Source organism: Choloepus didactylus, chromosome 18, assembly GCF_015220235.1.
Source record: "Choloepus didactylus isolate mChoDid1 chromosome 18, mChoDid1.pri, whole genome shotgun sequence".
In the NCBI taxonomy this organism is placed as follows: Eukaryota; Metazoa; Chordata; class Mammalia; order Pilosa; family Megalonychidae; genus Choloepus; species Choloepus didactylus.
The window spans coordinates 68372895-68392405 of NC_051324.1; the positions used below are offsets into that span (position 1 = coordinate 68372895).

Sequence of the window (19511 nt, forward strand, 5' to 3'; positions counted from 1 at the left end):
GCAAGCCACTTGACCTCTCTGTGCTTTGGGGAGCCTCCTCTGTAAAACAGGGATTGTGAGCTCACCTAACTTAGGGCTGTTGGGAGGATTGCAAGAGATGGTCCTCATGGAGCAGCTGCTGTGGCACCTGGCACACAGTAGGCACTCTTCACAGTGGGGGCTTTGTCTCCTGCTCTATTCCAAAACCACAGGCTGGTCTCTCCCAGCCCTCCCAGCAGGCTTCTTCCTGGGTCTAAAATGACCCCCGTCAGCCACGCACATTGACCTCTTCCAAGCCCCAGGCTCCTGTTCTTTTAAACCCAAGGGTAGCCAAGTTGCCAATCAGCTGCAGCCGCTCCCCTCCCCTACTCCCCCCTCCCCTCCCCTGACCTGCCCAGGAGGCCTGGGCTGAAGACTTCATCTGCTGTAATTAACAAGCCAACTGCATCTGTCTTGCTCCATTAATAGCAGATTAGCCTGCCAGGCAAGGGCTGGGAGGGAAATTCTGAATGAGAAGGTAAAAGGGAAATGGGCAGGACACAGCCCATCGCAGACGGAGCCCAGCCCACCTCCCTCACCTCCACCACCACTTCCCACCTTCCATCCCTTCTCAGCCCTCAACCTCTGAGATGGGAGGGATGACAGAGCGAAAGGAACAATCCATGCCCATCTCACCAGGTACTCAGACAGCAGGTGGGGCTGGGAAGAAGAGGGGGCAAAGCCATCTCTTGGAGGTCAAGGCCATGGTGAGCAGACTCGACCCTGTGAAAGTCCCCACCACCACCACCACCACTATCACCATCGTCACTGCCACCACCACCGCTGCCAGAGCCTCAGCAAGGCAGGAGGCTGCTAAGGGCCACTCTGCCTGCATCCTTCCTTCCTTCTCCAAAGATCGCATGATGAGCCTTTGGGGGAGGGGTGGCGGCAAAGGCTTCTCACCTTGGAGACAGCTGGCAGGCAGGTGCATCTCCTCCCCGTTCTCCTGGGATTGAGTCTAGATTTGTAAAAGTAGTTGTTTCCCTTCTCTCATGAACCAGAGAAGAAAGCAGGAAGAAGACAGAAGGACATGGGTTTGGTAACACAGTTCCCACCCTAAATTGCGCGTCTCTTGGACTCCATGTCTGCCTTCCTGATCCATCTTCTGCCCCCCAGCTCTGGCTTCCTCCATGGGGTTCTCTCTGCCTCTCTGCACACATGCCACACCTGCTCAAAAACAGGTACATGCTGGCAAAAGGACAGACATACAGGCCAATGGAATAGAACTGAGAATTCAGAAATAAATCCTCAAACTATGGTCAACTGATTTTTGACAAGAGTACCAAGTCCACTCAATGGAGAAAGAATAATCTCTTCAACAAATGATGCTGGGAAAACTGAATATCCATATGCAAAAGAATGAAAGTGGACCCTTACCTCATACCATATACAAAAATCAACTCAAAATGGATCAAAGACCTAAATATAAAAACCAGAAGTATAAAACTCTTAGAAGAAAATGTAGGGAAACATCTTCAGGACCTTGTGTTAGGCAATGGATTCTTAGACTCCAAAGCACAAGCAACCAGAGAAAATGAGATAAAAGGAACCTCATCAAAATTGAAAACTTCAGTGCAAAGGATTTTATCATGGAAGTAAAAAGAAAGCCGACTCAATGGGAGAAAATATTTGGAAACTACACATTTGATAAGAGTTTAATATCTGCAATATAAAAAGAAATCCTATAACTCAGCAATAAAAAGACAACACAATTTTTTAAAGCAGGTAAGAGAAATGAATAGACGTTTCTTCAAAGAAGATATACAAATGCCTAAAAAGCACATGAAAAGATGCTCAACATCATCAGTTATTAGGGAAATGCAAATCAAAACTACAATAAGATACCATTTCACACCAACTAGAATGGCAACTATTCAGAAAATAGAGAATCACAAGTATTGGAGAGGATGTGGAGAATTAGGAACACTCATTCATTGTTGGCGGAAATGTAAAATAGTGCAGTCAATGTTGAAGAGAGTTTGGCAGTTCCTCAGAAAGTGCAGTATAGAATAACCATATGACCCTGCAATCCCACTAGTAGGTCTATACCCCAAAGAATTGAAAGCAGATACCCAAACAGATATTTGCACACCAATGTTCATGCTGACATTAATCACAATTGCCAAAAGATGGAAGCAACACATGTCCATCAACTGATGAATGGATAAATAAAATGTGGTATATACATACAATGGAATATTATTCAGCCATAAAAAGGAATGAAGTATGGATACATGTAACAACATGGATGAACCTAGAAGACATCATGTTGCATGAAATAAGCCAGACACCAAAGAACAAATATCATATGCACTCACTAATATGAAATAATTAGAAAAAGCAAATTCACAGAGTCAGAAACTAGACTATAAGTTACTAGGGGCTGGAGTAGGGGTAGGGAATGGAGAATTAATGCTTAAATCACCCAGTTTCTATTTGGGTTGATTTAAAGTTCTGGCGATGGATGGTGATGATGGTAGCACATTTTGAGTATAATTACCACCACTGAATTGCATACTCGAAAGTGGTTAAAATGGGGAACTGTTGTGCTGTATAGATGTCGCCATAATAATTTTTTTAAAACCAGCACATGCACATGCACACACGGTGCACACACAGCCCGTCCTCTGATTTATGCAGCCAGCAGACCCCTCGAGCCCCTGCTTCCAGCCGCGTACCAGCAGAGTTCTCATTTATCTCCTCGCCTTGGGAGGCTCTGCCGCGCTCCCGTAATTGCTTTTGGAAACGCAGTCACCGGTTTAATTGGTGGAACTTGTCCTGGGCGGTGTAACACGGCGAAGCAGCCTGGGACCTATCTATTTCCCTGGATGCACAAGTGGGTGTGTGGGCGTGTGTGGCCGTGCGGGCCAGCGGGCTACACGCCGGACAGGGCCCCTCGGCTCACCGGTGGATGCATCGGCCTGAAGGTGGCCTGGGTGTGAGGAGAAGAGAGCCAAGGGCTCCCGAGGGCCCGGGGGTGCTGGCTGGTGGCAGGACAGAAAAGTGCCAGGGCTGACTCCTGGGGGACTTCCGAGCCCTGGGACCTGGAGAGACAGTGACACAGTCACCCCAGGCCATGAGGCCGCCCTGGGCAGGTGCTGATGGCCTCCTGCTCCCAGGGCTGGGGGTCCACTCCTCCTGCTGCTGCACCTGCTCTGTGCTGCAAGGGGGACCTCCAGGAGCTTGTTGGGTTCAGCTGACGGGGTGCCCTGGTGGGAGTTTTGAGAAAAGGAGGGTGGGACTGAGGGAGAGAGAAAGGATGGAAGGACGGAGGGAGGGGAAAAGAGAGGAGAGAAGGAGGGAGGGACGGTGACAGGAAGGGGAGGAGGAGCTCGAGGTATCTACTCCAGCTCTCTTCCTGCGAGGTTGCCACGGGCCTGTACAGCCACTGACGAAGGTCTCAGCCCCTGTCGGGCAGCACCCCCCCCATCTTGGGGTCTGGTGTCACCCCTTCCCTCGCCCTCAGGCCCTGTGGTGGTGAGAGAGGCCCCGCTGCCAGCCTGGAGCTCCACACTCTCCCACCTGGTTTCCCACATCTGCCGGTGCCTTCGAAATGAAGGTTTATTAAGCTTATCCCCAAATCCCCCAGTTTGGGTGTGCCTCTGTTTCCCGCCAGGCCCTCGGAGGATCTGGTGAGAGGTGGGAGGAGGTGTTGGTGGGAAGCAGACTCTCCTGGACCCAGAATCTCCTGCCCCTGGGGACCTGGTCTGTGTGGCCGGCTCTGGTTTCCTTCTCTGGGGGGCCTGGGGTGAGGGGGCACCGGCTACCTGCAGGCCTGCAGGAGGACGGGCAAGACTGGGGTGGGGGCGGCCTGCACTCCACCCCCACACGCTATCCCTTCCAGCCCCCAGCCTGTGGGGCAGCCCGGCCCGGGGCTGTGCCAGATTTCCCCAGGGACGCAGGGACCATCCGGCTCCCAGGACTGCGCCTGGGAGAGACAAGCCCACTGACCCAGTCACCAGCCTCCCGGAGACCCCCTCATCCCTGCAGACCCATCCTACATCACTGCTGCCAGGAGGGGTCTCCTGTCACTCACACCCGGGGCCTCTCCAGGCCTCCTGATTTATGGACTTTAATTTTCCCGGATCCTCAGTTGCGGCCCTTCCTTCCCTCTGGCTTGTCAGGGTGTTTATCTCCCACCCCCTTCAAGCCCTCTCCCCCTCCCCTGTTTTTTAATTTGAAGCATCCGTCTGGAGCATCCTGAGATGGGGACGTCTGTGGTACTGAAACTGCTGACAGCTCTATCGATTTTCTCTCTTCCACTGCATAATGCAAGATATATACAAGCCGGCAGGCTGGCCCCTGTCCCTTATTTTGAAGGGACTGTGCTCTTTCTCCCCCACTCTAATGTCCCCTGCCCTGGCTCATGATGACATCTAGGAGGGGTGTTTGTCTGCACACACAGGATGGTCCTTCCTGCTGGAGGATGTCATCTATAATCTATCCTTTTTACGGTAGCAGATCGGACAGCATGGAAGTAGCTCTTAGTGTAAGACGGGGCAGTGGCGCAGCAGGAAGCAGGGAGGTGAGGAGGTGTCATCTGTCAAAACCGAACAGAGGAGACCAGGCAGGGCATTCGGAGATGCCCCTCCACCTGCCTCGCCCAGGCCCGGGTAGGGGGGCCTCCCGCCACCCCAGCCCACCCCCTCTTCTGCAGGTTGCAGGTCTTCTCCGCCACCCCTTTTGCAACAGGTGCCTGGATTCACATTCATTGTCAGCCGCAGAGCCAGCTGCTGCGCTAAGGACCCCTCTGTTCCTCATGTCTCTGGGTTTCTCATGACCAGTGTGGCCGTGGACTGCGGGGCAGGCGCCACACGATGAGACACAGCGGCCTGGCTCGTAATTCAGCTGGAAGCCGCAATGAGCACCCTCCTCCACCGAAAAGGAGGCTCAGACATCCAGAAACCTGTTCAAGGCCTCCCAGACAGAAAATGGATGTGAACCCAAGACTGCCAGGCTCTGGGAACAGTTCTCCTCCCACCCTATCACACCGCTTCCTCCACGGAGACTTCCTGGATTGATGCCACCCAGGCTGATTACTCCTTGGTTTTTGTCCCCCTGGAGCCTGCTTGCTGTTCGTGTTGGCGCGTTCCAGCAGGTTGCTCTGAGTGTGTTGGGTGGGTTCTCAGAACAAAGCAAAGTTCTCTTCTTTGTGAAGTTGCATCAATGCTACTTCCTCTTGGAGGGTTTTCCTGAGCCCACCCATCCCCAGCCTGGATCAGACCCCCTCAGCTAAGTGGATGGATGGATGTTTGTTCTCTTGGAGGTGCCTTAAAGACAGACCCTGGGCCTTTTCTCCCTTCCCCCACTCCCACTGGAAAAGGCACCTGCCCTGTCCCCTGGGCTGACCTCAGCCCCTCAGCCATCTCGCCTGACCCGATGCAAAGGAGAACACTGTTCCGCGGGGTCAGAGCTTCTGCCAGTAGGGGCTGCCGTGGGCTCCTGCTGCAGCTCACCACATCCCACCCCACAAGCTCGGCTGCTTGGGGCCCAAGCACAGGCAGCACGGGGGGCAGAGGGGTAGTAATCCTTTGAGCATTGCAGGGAAAGGCGTTGAAACACTAGGTGGACACAGATAAGAGTAAATGGCCCCTGGGTGCACAGGTAGCGTCCCAGGCCCAGGTGTAGCCAGGCTACAGCCATGGTACAGACACCCGTTAGTATAAAGGATATTCTCTTGGTCTCATCCTTCTGGTCCAGTGGTTCTAAACCAGGATCGATTTTGCACCACCCCCCAGGGGACTTGCCAATGTCTGGAGACATTTAGGGTTATCATAATCAGAGGTGCTGGCATCTGGTGGGTGGAGGCCAAGGAAGCTGCTGAACGTCCCCCAGTGCCCGGGACAGGCCCCCAACAAAGAATCCTCAGCCCCAAAAGATCAGTAGGGCTGACTTTGAGAAACTGTGTTCTAGACAGGCCGGTCAGACTTTGTGGCTGTTAGCTCAGCAGCTGGAGAACTTGAAACCCCTGCCCCCAGCTGCCCGGAGCACCTGAGGGTCTCACAGACCCCTTGGAGGGCTGCAGGTGGGGAGGGGGTCCATCAGTATTCCTTCTCGTGTCCCCAGCTTATGTTCCCAAAAAAGAGCCAGCCCCACTGCTCGAGGGCTCCCTCTTGCCTCCCTCCCCATCCTTTTCCCAGGCAGTCAAGTCCAGCTGCTCACTCGCCCCCTGCTCTAAATCGTCGCGGATTAATAAACAGCTCCCTTCTGGGATGGTTTAAAGGCCAGCTCTGCGGACAGCCAAAGGCACGAAGAATAAATGAGATGGCATGAAGTACCACGCAAATATTACTGATAATTTATAAACAGTACTCTCGGCAGCTCTTTTCAGATTCAAGGCAGAAAGAGGCTGTTTCCATTCCCAGCCTCCACTGTGGCGCCCCCGTGTGGCCACTGGGGGTCACTACACCCGGCCAGGGAGAGTATTATTTCCAGACTTCCTGAAGGGCTTAAGATTTTCTGATGATCCCATTTAAGCTCCACAGCAGCCCTTTCGGGGAGGAGGGAGAGGTGGTATCACCCCAGCTTTGGAAACAAGGAAAGCGGGCCCTGGAGGTTCCGCTGGTAAGTGAAGGAGGTGGGACAGGAAACCCAACCGAGGCGAGCGCTGGGCTAGACCTGCAGAGCAGCCGGGAGTGGGAAAGGGCAATTCGGGGAGCTGCTCCCCAACCCCTGCCTGCGGCTCTCATGGAACAGGACACCTAAGACCTCAGACTCCAGCCCCCACGCTCTTCTCCCCCACCCCTACCCCCAGACCCTACTCGTCTCTGCTCCAGCCACACCGACCTCCTCACTGTTCCCAGGAACCCCCCAGGCTCTCCTGACTGGGCACATGGCAGTTCCCTGCTGCCTTTTGCTTGGAAGCCCTTCCCCTGCCCAATTCTCTTGGCAAACTCCTACTGATCCCTCAAGGCTGGACTCACGTCTCACCTCCTCCATGAAGCCTTCCCTGACTCCCTCAGGTGAATTAGTGCCCCCCATCTCTGGGCACCTTCCACGACCTATTATCCCCATCGCGGTGGCCTGTGAGCTCCTTCAGAGCAGGGGCCACACTCTGGTTAACTGGACACCCAGAATGAGTTGAATGAGAGAACACTCTGTTTCCTGCCCCTGCAGATCATGCCATGTATGTGGCCATCCCTCTGCCCACCTGCAGCTGCTCATTTTTAAGCTAATTTTGATCCTACTTCCACTGTGCTCCTGAAGACTGAAGAGAGAATTCTAAACCATTTAGCTTGCAGAGGTGGCTGGGCGGTGCCTGCTGGAGGAGGGGAAGGGGCCTGGGTGCTTCACCTATCCCTGCTCTTTCCTGCTGCAGACCCAGCCAGGGGCAGCCCTGAGCCCGGCAGAGGGATGGGGCCCCGTCCCAAGCTGGGTCTGAAAGGAAGGAAGAGGGAGAGGGCAAGAATGTGTCCTCTAGTGCTAGACATGCCCCACTGATCATCTCCAGTTCTCTAACACGATGCCACCCTGTCAGCCTCCGACAATCAATTGCATTAGCCTTCACCATTCCCGCAGCCTCCAGTCTTGCAGGTTTCAACCCATCCTGTGAAGCTCACAGCCACAGGGGCCTACAAAAGGCAAACCGGACCCTGCAATGGCCCCGCTCCCAGCCTTTCGTCTCCTACATGATACACCCTAAGCCCCTTCTAGAGTCACCAGGGAAGCTGGTGTCCAGTGAAGCGTCCTGGGCTCCTCTCTCGGAGACACAGATGGAAACGGTCTGGGGAAGAGCCCAGGAACCTGCATCTGAAGCTCCCCAGAGATGCCACGGCAAGGGGTCCATGGACGTGCCTGGGGAAATGCCCACTTTGTGTTTGTAGCATAAGAGGTAGATTAAATCATGTACCCCAACAAAGACATGTTCTTAAACTTAATCCTTATTCCTGTGGGTGTGAACTCCTTTGTAAACAGTACCCTCTGAAGCTGTATTATCAGTTAGGGTGTGGACTCATTCGTGAATAGGATCTTCTGTGCTCCTATTTAGGGGCAGCCAGACTGAGCTCAGGTGGCCTGAATTCATATGACCGGAGGCTTTGTAGAGAAATCAGAGAAACCCAGGAGGGATCAGGGACTTTGCCACATGATGGGAAACAGAGACACAAACTGAGGAACCCAAGGCCGAGGCCAGCACCAGAACACCACAGACGTCAAGGAGAGAGCGTGGGCTTCTGACACCTTCTAGTCTCTGAAACCAAGGAACCACACATTCCTGTTGTTGAAGCCAACTCGTTGCGTGGTATGTGTCACAGCAGCCTGGCACACTAAGACAACACACCAGGCTCTCCATGATCTGACCCCAACTAACATATTTTTAAAATTTTACTAAGACATAAAACAAAACTTGAATGCACAGCTTGATTAATTTTTACATGTCTGCACCCATGCAGCCATCATCTGGGTCAAGTTGCAGAACACTTTCAGCATCTCAGAAGGTTCCCTTGTGCCTCTTCCAGGCCAACAACCCCTTCCCCAAACATACCCACTGTTCTAGTTTGCCAATGCTGCTGGAATGCAAAACACCAGAGATGGATTGGCTGTTATAAAAGGGGGTTCATTTGGTTACACAGTTACAGTCTTAAGGCCATAAAGTGTCCAAGGTAACACATCAGCAATCAGGTACCTTCACTGGAGGATGGCCAATGGTGTCCGGAAAACCTCCGTTAGCTGGGAAGGCATGTGGCTGGCATCTGCTCCAAAGTTCTGGTTTCAAAATGGCTTTCTCCCAGGATGTTCCTCTCTAGGCTGCAGTTCCTCAAAAATGTCACTCTTAGTTGCACTTGGGATATTTGTCCTCTCTCACCTTCTCTGGAGCAAGAGTCTGCTTTCAACAGCCATCTTCAAACTGTCTCTCATCTGCAGCTCCTGTGCTTTCTTCAAAGTGTCCCACTCGGCTGTAGCACCTCTTCAAAATGTCCCTCACAGCTGCACTGAGTTCCTTCTGTTTGTCAGCTCATTTGTATGGTTCCAGTAATTTAATTCAGACCCACCCAATGGGTGGGCCAACACCTCCATGGAAATTATCCAATCAGAGTCATCACCCACAGTTGGGTTGGGCGCATCTCCACGGAAACACTCAGAGAATTACAATCTAATTAACACTGATAGGTCTGCCCACACAAGATTACATCACAGATAATGGCGTTTGGGGAGACATAATACATTCAAACTGGCACACCCACTTTCTGACTTCTCTCACCATGGATCCGCTCCAACCACGCAGACACCTTCGTAAGTCTCTGTGCCTCCACACACACTGTCCCTCAGGCCGGATGCTCTCCTCCCTCTCCTCTCTCAGGTGAACTTCTACTTCCAAGCTCCCCCTTGGCAAAGACCTCCCTGAAGGCAGAGACTCCCATCCTACCGGGTGCCCATGTCCACGTGAGAGGTTAACACACTACTCAGGAGTTGTTTCCAACCCGACCCATCCGTCTCCCACTCCCAGCAGGAAGCGTTTTGAAAGCAGGTCTTACATGATCATTCCTCAAGAAGGCAAATCTAGAATCGCCACTTGACCCGGCAATGCCACTTCTAGTACATACCCCAAAGAGAGTGACAACAGGGTCACAAGGAGACACGTGCACACGACTATTGAGAGCAGCATTATTTGCAACGGCCAAAAGCTGGAAACAACACAAGTGTCCATCAACAAATGAAATGGATAATCAAAATGTGGTACATACACACAATGGAATATTTTTCAGCCATAAGAAAGAATGAAGTTCTGAGACAGGCTGCAACGTGGAAGAACCATGAAAACATTAAACTCAGTGAAATACTCAAAGTACATAAGGACAAAAGTTGTATATCACTTTTAAGACATGACAAGTACTAGAAAATTCACAGAAATAGAAAGCCACTTCAAGGTTATGAGGAGGGGAGTAGGGGGAGTGTTTGTAAAAATTAAAAATTAATTTAATTTAATTTAATTTTTAAAATGAAAGCAGGTTTTATGTTTTCATCTCTGTATCCCAGAGCTTAGCACAGTACTGGGCCCAAAGTAAATACTCATTAAATGTTTAATGGATGAAAGAATAAATGAACGAATGAACAAATGCCCTAAGCAAGCTCCTGAGCTCACATTAAGCATATGTGCTTCCCACAAACCCCAGCCTTCCATTCCACATCACACACTGAGTAATCTGACCCTATGCCCAATTCTGGTGTCCAACCCAGAACCCCTGGTCCACAGCCCTGCCTGGCATCCCAGTTAGATTTACCAGATTTAAAAGAAAAAAAAAAATCACAGGGTGCCCAGGTAAATTCAAATTTCAGATAAATAATCCTTTTAGTATAAGTATGTCCCATGCAATATCTGGGACATAGTTAAACTAATAATGATTCTTTGTCTATTTGAAATTCAAATGAAAACTGGGTGTCCTGTCTTTTCTGGCAACCCTAACCCCAGTCCTCTTGGTCACCGCCCGGCTCTTGTCCGCCTCCTCTCTCTGGAAGTGGAATTTGGGCACCTTCCATCCCAGGGGACATCAGCTTCCAGCTAGTTGGAAATCATGTGGGGCTAGACATCGCCCAGCTTACCATCAGTTGACTCCTGCCCAGAGACAGTCCCGCTGCTGCGCCCCAACCCCCACCCCATGCAAATGAACTCAGCTTGGAAGCCCACCTGCCTGGGAGCGAAGTCACCATGTCCCCTTGAGCTCTGCCGTCTGAACAGGTGCTCCCTGTCTTTGGAGACCCACCCCCAGCCAGGCCTGTCCCTGCAGCCCCTCCTCCACGCAGTGCCGGTTTACTGGCCTCTCCTGCCAGCCCACCATCAGATTCCAGCACAGTCTGTGCATTAGACGTCATGACCTTGCTTCTTCTCCCTGCCTGTCTTTCTCCCTGTGGCGTCTCTTGGGACATTGTTTCCAAACCTCTTTAAGGACAAGTCCCTCCACCAGATTTCTGACCTGCTCGAGGCCACTGGTTTGGCCCTAGTGCCAGCATGACATCATGGTGTGGATGTGTCCCTCCCAGCTGCTCTCTTCAGCTTTCAGGAGCTGCCCTTTATTTTGCTATTTGCCCCCACCTTGGAGAGCTGGAGAGAACCGTTAGTATTTGAGCAAAGTTACCTTTGCATTTTGTTTCTCCACGTCTATGTTTTCTTAAATTATGCAGTTCAAGAGGCTGAACATCTGTCTCTCTGGGATCACTGCCAAAAAGGAAAAGCAGTGCCCACCCCACCCCCACCCTGTCCCTGTCCTGTCGGTCTTGCAGTGGGGATGAGAAGCAAGTCATTCACTCGACAAATACTTTTGAGCACCTACTATGTGCCAGGCACTACTGTGGGCACATGAATCCACCCCTCCCCCCATCTCTCCATTCATCCCACCATCCAGCCAGCACTCACTCCATTCATCTGTTCCTGCATCTACCCAGCCCTCCAGCCCTCCCTCTATCCATCCCTCCATCGTTCTCTCCGTCCATCTCTCCATCCCTTCCTCCAATCATCCACCATCTATCCAGCCCTCCCTCCAGCCCTCCCTCCATCCATCCATCTATCCAGCCATCCCTCCAGCCCTCCAGCTCTCCCTCCATCCATCCCTCCATCCTTCTCTCCATCCATCTCCCCAGCCCTTCCCCCATCCATCCCTTCATATAGTGAATGACCTAAGAGGTCATAACCAGCTTAAGAATCCTATGATACCAGCATCGAACACCACTTATGTAGGTGGGTACTGCATTCCAAGAGTTATCAATGGAATGTGAACCCTGTCCCTGCTCTCAAAGAGAAGTCAGTACAAATGTGTGGAAAGTTAAATACTGTGGCACAGCACAGTACGGTGAGGTGGTGTGTAAGTAACTGCTTGCTGTATGAGAGACATATGAAAGGAGACCAGAGGTGGAGGGTCCTGCCTGAAGGAGGAGAGGTGGGAGCTGAGCTTTGAAGGGTGGGTAGCACCTCATAGCAGAGGACACCAGCAGAGGCAAATGCCTGGAGGTCAGAAAGTACACGGCAAGTGCCTGCAGGCAGGTTGGTTTGGCTGAAAGGGCAGTTGCTGGGGCAGGAGCAGTGGGGTAGAAAAGACCAAAAAGGCATCTGCCTGGGGTGGAGGGGAGGAGAGCTGGCAAAGTGAGGCTGAGGAGTCTGAGAACATCCGTCTCAGGTTGGGGCTGAGGTACCCATGATTCTTAGACTGGAGCCAGAACGGCAGACATCCAAAATTAAGCTTCTACCAACTTACTTTTCCCACTGTTAAAACTCAGATGCCTCTATAGTTGCAGAACTACAGTCTGGCTTCTTTCAAAGGCTCTCTGGAACAATTAGAGTATTTTGTGATCTCCCTCAGACAGAAATCATTGGTAGAGTCTCCCCTGAATCCCTAGGAGTGTGTTCAATGTAGGTTTGTCTAACAGGATGAAGGGAGGAAGGAAGGAAGCAGGAAGGGAGGGAGGGAGGCAGGAGGAAGGAAGGAAGGAGAACAAGTCCACAAGACTTTCTGCTCCTCCTGGTAAAGTAAGTGCTCTTTCTCTTCAGCAGATCAACTCTGTAATAATAAGCACAAGGCAATTACATTCTGTAGTGCAGTTATTAAATTTGGGGAAAACAAATATAATAATATGTAGACATTTGTAAAGAGGTTAAAAATAAAAGTAGAACATAAAAGCAAAATCAATAACCATAGGTTTCCCAGAGTCTACCTTAAAAGACAGTATAAGAACCGGGGATAACTGTGCTCAGGAAAATCACATCAGGCCTGGGATGCAGACTGGGGGGAGCCAGAAGGCCTTCCCAAAGTGAGCCAGCTCGTGTCATGTTCGCAGGCCTGGGTGACGGGAAGCCTCATGGAAGCGGCCGGGAGCCTGGGCTCGGGAACGAGACCCAGAGCGGCTCAAGCCTTCAGACAAGGCGCCCCGGGAGCCTTCAGCCTCCCCACGGCCAGGGTCACGAGAGGACGTGTGCTGCCGAGGCAGGCGCTCAATAAGTGCCAGCTACTGGATTATGAATTTGTTTCTTATTCTATGCCAATTCCCAAAGGAAGTGAAACAGCAAGTGGAAAAGATCCATGAAATGGAAACTGAGGCACAGGAGGACCCTCTGAGCACGACAGATTTGGTGTCTGGAAAAGGAGACCAGAAGGAAATGTGAGGAATCCCTAGCCAGAGATTCCAAAATGTTCACAGAAGGGGCCCCTTCAATTAAATGACTAAAAGCTCTGTGGAGATGCCCAAAGCATCTAATGAATGTAGTAAACAATCAGGGTTAGCTGAACCTGTGCGGGGAGGTGCTGGCCGCTGCGGCCGGGAAAGGGAAGAGAGGAGGAAGGACTGGAGGAGAAAATAGGGAAGAAGAAAGAACAGGGGAGAAGGAAGAGAGCGGGGAGTTGGAAAGGGGGAAAGATCCATCACATTCGTGGACCTGCACCGTGAATCTAGACCAGAAGGGGGCAGGATGCTGAAATGGGAAAGGAGAACGCGTGATTCTTGACCCTTTGCCGACACCGTAGCGAGTTTCCTCCGTGGGAGGGACTAACTGCCCGGAAACGGAAGTCTCGTTCTTTCCTGTCTTTGCTTTTTACCGTTGGCTCTGTTTCTCGGCGGTGTGTGGGAAAGTGGGGTTAATCCGGGGTAATCCTCTGCCGGTTGAAATTTGGGCACCCCAGACCTGGATCGAGGTTACGGGGAAGGAGGAGGGGGTGCGATGAAGCCGGTATTTCGGAGGGAGGGGAAGCGGGAATCGCGACCATTTTCCGTGCTCTCTTAACTCCCAGGACTGTTCCCCCAACTAGGTGCAGGTCAGCGCCCGCCTCCCAGCGCGCCTCGTCACCATGGTGAGCCGGGCCCCTGCGTGGGACCTTCCCGGGGGCTGGGTGCGGGACGGGGGCGGGAGAGGCTTTCCAGGGTCTCCGGAGGCCCAAGCGGAATAGTGGGTTTGACTATCACCGGTCAGAGGGTGCGTCAGCAGTTTATTCTCCGTTCCCTTTGTATTGTAGCCTCGCAAAATTGAGGAAATCAAGGACTTCCTGCTCACAGCCAGGCGAAAGGATGCCAAATGTAAGTGCTCGCGCTGGCGCGGAGCGCGCCGTGAGCTGGTGTTGCTCCCGGGGCGTTCTTCCCAGACACAGGAGATAGCTTGAGCTGTTTAAGCATATCCCTGGCTTGGGGGGGGAGCAGTCGTTTTATCGTACTTCCCATGAGAAAACCCTGTTTGGTCCATGTGAGGTGGTGGAAGGAGTTGCGGACGGCTCTCCTTCTCAGCTAATTGGGAGCATCTCGAAAACCATTCTGACTTCGTGTTTTGCGCATATAGTAGGCATATCATATGCATAACAGTGTATTCATACCGAATGAAAGCCTTACTGATGGAAAGTCTAGAAATGCACATCCCTTAAACATTAAGCTAATGCTACACTTCAGGTCCTGGGTGTAGTGAATTGAAAATAGACCCTGCTCACAGTGAAACATAGCTACTAATAAGTTATTTTTATATGTGTTCTTTTACTGGCCTGTAAATAAAAACTAAACAGGTAATGAGTTGAAAACCTAAAACAGCAAGTTTCTGGTTTCTATATGCCAGTCCCTGCTGCCCATGTTTTTTTCCTTTACATCAAATGTGGAAGGGAATTGTGCTATTATCTCTTTTTTATAGTTTTAAGAAACAGGTTAAACTTTATTCAAGGTGGATTTTGAATTCTTACATCATTCTCCTTATTTAACTTAGTGTCATCATTTTCTAGTATATCAAATGCTGCTTATAGCTTCCTTCTCAATGGATTTGCCATGAAGATAAAACTAGGTAATTTTTGAAAACAGAACAGTATTGGGCTGACCATATTAAGGTGTGCTAAGACACTGACCATCTCTAATGCACAGGGCCAGTAGTGGGGCCAAACGGTGTCATGTAGGGAGAACCTCTTAAGGGATTCTAAAGGGATTTTCATTGAGGAGCAAGGGAAGGTCACTTTTGTGTTCCTGTTATGACAGATCTCTTCAGGAAAAGCTGTGGTGTGTGCTTTCTTACATGCATGCACTGTCCAGTGGGAAGGGGGCTTCCTGAAGGAAGAACTCTAGGCTGGTACCCCAGAATGTCATCCTCCTATGCAAAGTCTTGACTCACAAGAATGGAGTGGTGGAATGTTCTGGATCTCAGCAGATTATCCACCTCTGTACTCAGGAACTACTTTCATTCCTCAAAGAAAAATAAGGTGGATACAGAAGATTCTGTGATGTTAGGTTCAATGTTTCAAATATCTGTTGTAAAACTGATATAACTGAATAACTGAAAACTGAATAACGAATAAGCCCCAGGCTCGTGGGTGTTAATAAAGGGAAATTTGTGGCACCATATTTTAAATTTGAGGTCATAGAGGAATGGGAAATCATGTTTTCTTTTTCATCTGAGGATCAGTACTAGAGAATGCAGCTGGTCACTGGCTGACCAGTTGCAGTCATTTGAGTGTCACTTGATGCAGAAATGTAAAGCAGTAGGACCATGCAGCATCTCGTTATGTGACACAATTTAATTGCTAATTATGGTCTCTTGGTAGCTGTCAAAATCAAGAAAAATAAGGATAATGTGAAATTTAAAGTTCGGTGCAGCAGATACCTTTATACCTTGGTCATCACAGACAAAGAGAAGGCAGAGAAGCTGAAGCAATCCCTGCCCCCAGGTGAGGAGCCCTGAAATCGGGGTGTTTCAGGTGGGGGGTGGGGGGAGGGTGACAGAGACCCAGACTGGAAAGTTGGTGTGTCGCCATCTCGTTTTGAATCCTCTCCAGATTTAGGGAAGCCCATTTTGTGATTTGTCTTAAGTGTTTGCTCTTGCTGTTTGCAATGCAAGGAATAATTGTGATTTTCAGAGGTTACATGCAATAGCAAAGATCATTTCTTTGGCCAAGGACAGTATGGTTTGTTGTCATTCCATCCCCATGCTTATTAACACAATAACAACTAACATTTGTCCTTGGACAACTCTTTTTAATCCCCACCTTAGTGCTAGTTACCAAAGCTTGGGCTTTGTACGAATTCATTGGGAACCTTTAGGGGGAATGTTTTAACATCAAATAAAACAATATTTAAAGCAAAACCTCCCTGGTAGGGAGCTTTGTGAACTCTTAGCATGAGTACAAAATCAAAACAAGGAATAGGAACTGAGATAAAATGTATTCTGGGTGACTGTTTTTGTAACTCTTTCCCTCTAGGTTTGGCGGTGAAGGAGCTGAAATGAACCAGATGTGCTGATTTGAACTGTATTAAAATTTTAAAAATTCTTAAGTATCCCTTGTCTTTGAGAATGGGAAGGGGAGTTCTTGGTGATGGCTTCTGGTGGGAACAAAATATAGCTCCTGGTTACTGCCTCCATGCAGGCAGTTTGAAGAGCCAGATAATTGTGGAAGTGAGCCAGTCTGCACTCTTGAGACTTAAAATTCATTTACGTAGAATGAGCTGCCTTATAATTAAAGTGGTTGTTCCAGGAAGGAATTGTTCAGCGTTCCTGGCAAACAACTGCCAGCTAAGCCATCCTTTCCTTGGAATGTAGCTGCTGGTGGTATCGCAACCTTTTGTATCTTCCCTGTTGGAATATTCCTGTGATGCAGAGGTAGATATCTGGGCTTATACTAAAAGCTCTATGGGCAGGCACTGTCTTCTGTTCCCAGATCCCATAAGTGTCAAGTTTTCCAAACCAAAAGATTTTTTCTTCATATTGTAACACATTCTCAGGTACAGAATAAAATCCCCCCTTTAATGCGTTTCATTAGTATTGCTGAGAATATATGAAGTTACTTGTGCAATTGAGTACTGCACACCTGCACTGTTTGGGGAAGGAAAAGTATGGTGTTGGTAAGAATAATGCATGTGAAAGGACAATTTAGATATGGGGTTCAGAGAAGGAACATTTAAGCTAAAAACAAGAGAGTAAGTGCTGCCAGCCTAGAAGAGAGTGGTAGGATGAGCATTCCAAGGAAAAGGGAATGAAACAGGAAACAGACCCCTTGGAATTGAAAGACCATTCTCTGCAAAATCCAGTTAACAGCTGCAGGGAGGCTTCTAGGTCTTCGATCGAGGTAGGACCTCTGACTCAGGCCCCACAACTCTGGACCTTAGTACAGCAGTGGGGGGCGAGCTGGAAGGGGCATGCTGCTCAAACAGGTCCTATAAGACGGAGTGTAGCAAGGGCCCAGTCAGGCTTGACTCCTTGGGAATTGGGTTCTGCTACTTGTTAACTTGAGTGATCTTGAGAAATCACTTCTGCCTCAGTTTCCTCAGATGGAAAGTGAATATATTAGTCTGTATTTGGTTTATTGTAAAGGTTAAATTACCTAATGTATGTAGATACATGAAAAGGTTTAGGATAGTTCCTGGCTCTTGCCAGCAAATTAGAGGTGGAAGGGAGATGGTATCATGACTTAACAGGCCACAAGGTGGCGCCATACCACAACAAATGAGAATACAGAAGTAGCCACACAGCATGCTTGGTGTTGTGTTAAATGTACCAAATGCCCTGATGCAAGGAGGCCTGTTGTAACGGGTCAGCGCCAGTCTGAATCTGTAAGAATAATAAGGATGGAAAGCAGTTTTTGAATTTTGCCATGAGTTTGAGAGGCTTGGGTTTTGTTTCTTCCCGGGGAGGATGGGTGCACAGGATGCCCAGTGGTGGTTGACAGGCCCAGATGTGGCCCCTTGGGTGCCCCTTGTTGCAGAAAAAACTTGGTACCTTCAGCAGCTTTCCTCTATCCCCATTCTTCCCAAGGGAGAGGGAGAGTTTACCAGTCAGGCTTTCTTTGTCCCCAGCACATTGTCAAGGGACTGGCCCCAGCTCCTAGGAGACCAGCCCTTCCGGGATTGTCTGGCAGTCAGGAGAAGGCATTCTTTCATAGAATGTTTCCAACCCTGACTTGCACTAAGTGACTTGGAGTGCTTTTAGAGTTGCATACTAGGGTGGCCGGAGCTGACTGGAGATTCTGATGGAGTCAGCTGGGGGCATAGCTATGTTGGTACACCTCAGGTGCTTCTGACAGGTGGCCAGTGTCAGCAACCACTTTGAGACCACGGTGACCTTGTCAGCACTGGTGAGCCCCGAGGGCACTGAAAGCTGCTAGCCGGGTGCAGGGGCAAACGGCCCACTGTTGTTGGTTTGGGGTGGGTAGTGGAGATCTACAGGGACCCAGGAGTGCTGTCCTTAGCCCTACAACTCCCCAACCAGTTCCTTGGAAGTCTGTTCCTCCTCTGGTCCTTTGCTTCACTGGTGTGGCTCTCTAGGTCTGTGGGCCTCTGGAGAAGCAGCTGGAAGGGTCAGTGACTGGCTGTGGGCAGAGGGCTGGGCAGGTTTTGGGGTGCCAGGCAGCTGCGGTGGTGGAGCTTTGTCTGCAGGCTTTCCCCCTCGCTCCACCCACTCCCTCTGGGGTGTCCACCCTGGGCTCTGCTGCACCAGTTTCAAAGTCAGTCCTCCCACGTGGGTCTCCATGGCTTGCCAGCCCTTCTCTTCAGGCGCTGGAGTTCACAGCACCCTAATCTCAACACAGCCTCAACTCCTGAGTCTATTGGAGATGCACTGACTGGCATTTGGGGGTTTCGTGGCAAGGATCTGCAGCTTTAGCCTCTGAGTCCTGGAAAGGAAAGACAGGGACAAAGTACAGGGCACCAGGCAGTGACTGTCACGGGATTCAAGATGAAAGGATCAGCTGCAGACTGCATCATTCTTGTTATCAGTTAGTGCCCACTGGGGACATGGTCTGGGAAGGGGTCCCTACCAAACCGCTAGTGGCCACAGACTTGCTCCTGAGGAGGGAGCTGAATGAAACCCTTACCTGCCTCACCTCACAACAACTCCCACCAACCTTAAACATTAATAAAATGTGACGTCTCACAGCCATTGTCCAGAGGCCAGAGGCCGATGCAGCTGAATTCACCCAGAGCCCCTTGGGGTTTAGGGAGGAGGGCCTTCTTCCCAGGCTAGAACCAGCTCAGCAGACAACCGGGCCCCCTTCCTGTGGATGGTGAGGGGAGCCCCTGAGTCTCGTCTGCCTGACCCCTGGTCCTTCCTGGGCACCCTCCTTTCTCTGCTAGGCACAGCTTCGCTCACCTACCCCTGCCCAGAGGGGAGTATCTGGACCCGGAGGTAAACTGGGAATGGGAAACCAGCTCAGCCTCCCCCACCTCCTCCATCTAGGATTCCCCCAGGGGCTTCCTCCTTTTCCCATGGACATACCTGGTGGTCATCTGCTAATGCCCCAGCCAGCCGTTTCCCCTGAACGCCCACCTCCACACGCAGGTGCTGGGCATTGAGTATAAAGACCAAAAAGGGCCTCCGATCTTCCTTCCTTCCTTCTCTTCCTTCTCTTCCTTCTCCTTGTGTAATAAACGTATATACTTCTTGCAAAAGTCAGGTTTAGTGAGGCATAATTTACATACAGTGAAATTCACCCTTTTTGGTGAACAATTCTGTTTTTTGACAAATGTTTAGTCATGTAACCACTATTGCGGTCAAATAGAATATTTCTATCACCCCAAAAGTTCCCTCCCTCACCTGGTCCCCAGTAGCCAGCCATGGA

General features: G+C 50.5%; 1 protein-coding gene across 4 annotated transcripts; it reads left to right on the plus strand.

The window, feature by feature from the left end:
- The first annotated feature begins 13490 nt into the window (after positions 1–13490).
- On the plus strand, positions 13491–16233 carry RPL38 (ribosomal protein L38). 4 transcript variants are annotated; one of them, XM_037810176.1, is made up of 5 exons: positions 13491–13559; positions 13749–13790; positions 13953–14013; positions 15507–15629; positions 16161–16233. In XM_037810176.1, exons 2-5 carry the CDS (start codon positions 13788–13790, stop codon positions 16184–16186), a joined length of 213 nt encoding a protein of 70 aa, XP_037666104.1. In that variant the 5' UTR covers positions 13491–13559; positions 13749–13787; the 3' UTR covers positions 16187–16233. The 4 variants fall into 4 exon arrangements, with proteins under 4 accessions (XP_037666104.1, XP_037666103.1, XP_037666105.1 ...); XM_037810175.1 differs by having other exon boundaries at positions 13504–13587; XM_037810177.1 differs by having other exon boundaries at positions 13525–13634.
- The last annotated feature ends 3278 nt before the right edge of the window (positions 16234–19511 follow it).

Coding starts and splice junctions, on each gene's coding strand:
- RPL38 (XM_037810176.1), top strand. Junction 14,014..15,506: donor CAGGCGAAAGGATGCCAAAT/GTAAGTGCTCGC, acceptor GTCTCTTGGTAG/CTGTCAAAATCAAGAAAAAT. Junction 15,630..16,160: donor GAAGCAATCCCTGCCCCCAG/GTGAGGAGCCCT, acceptor CTTTCCCTCTAG/GTTTGGCGGTGAAGGAGCTG.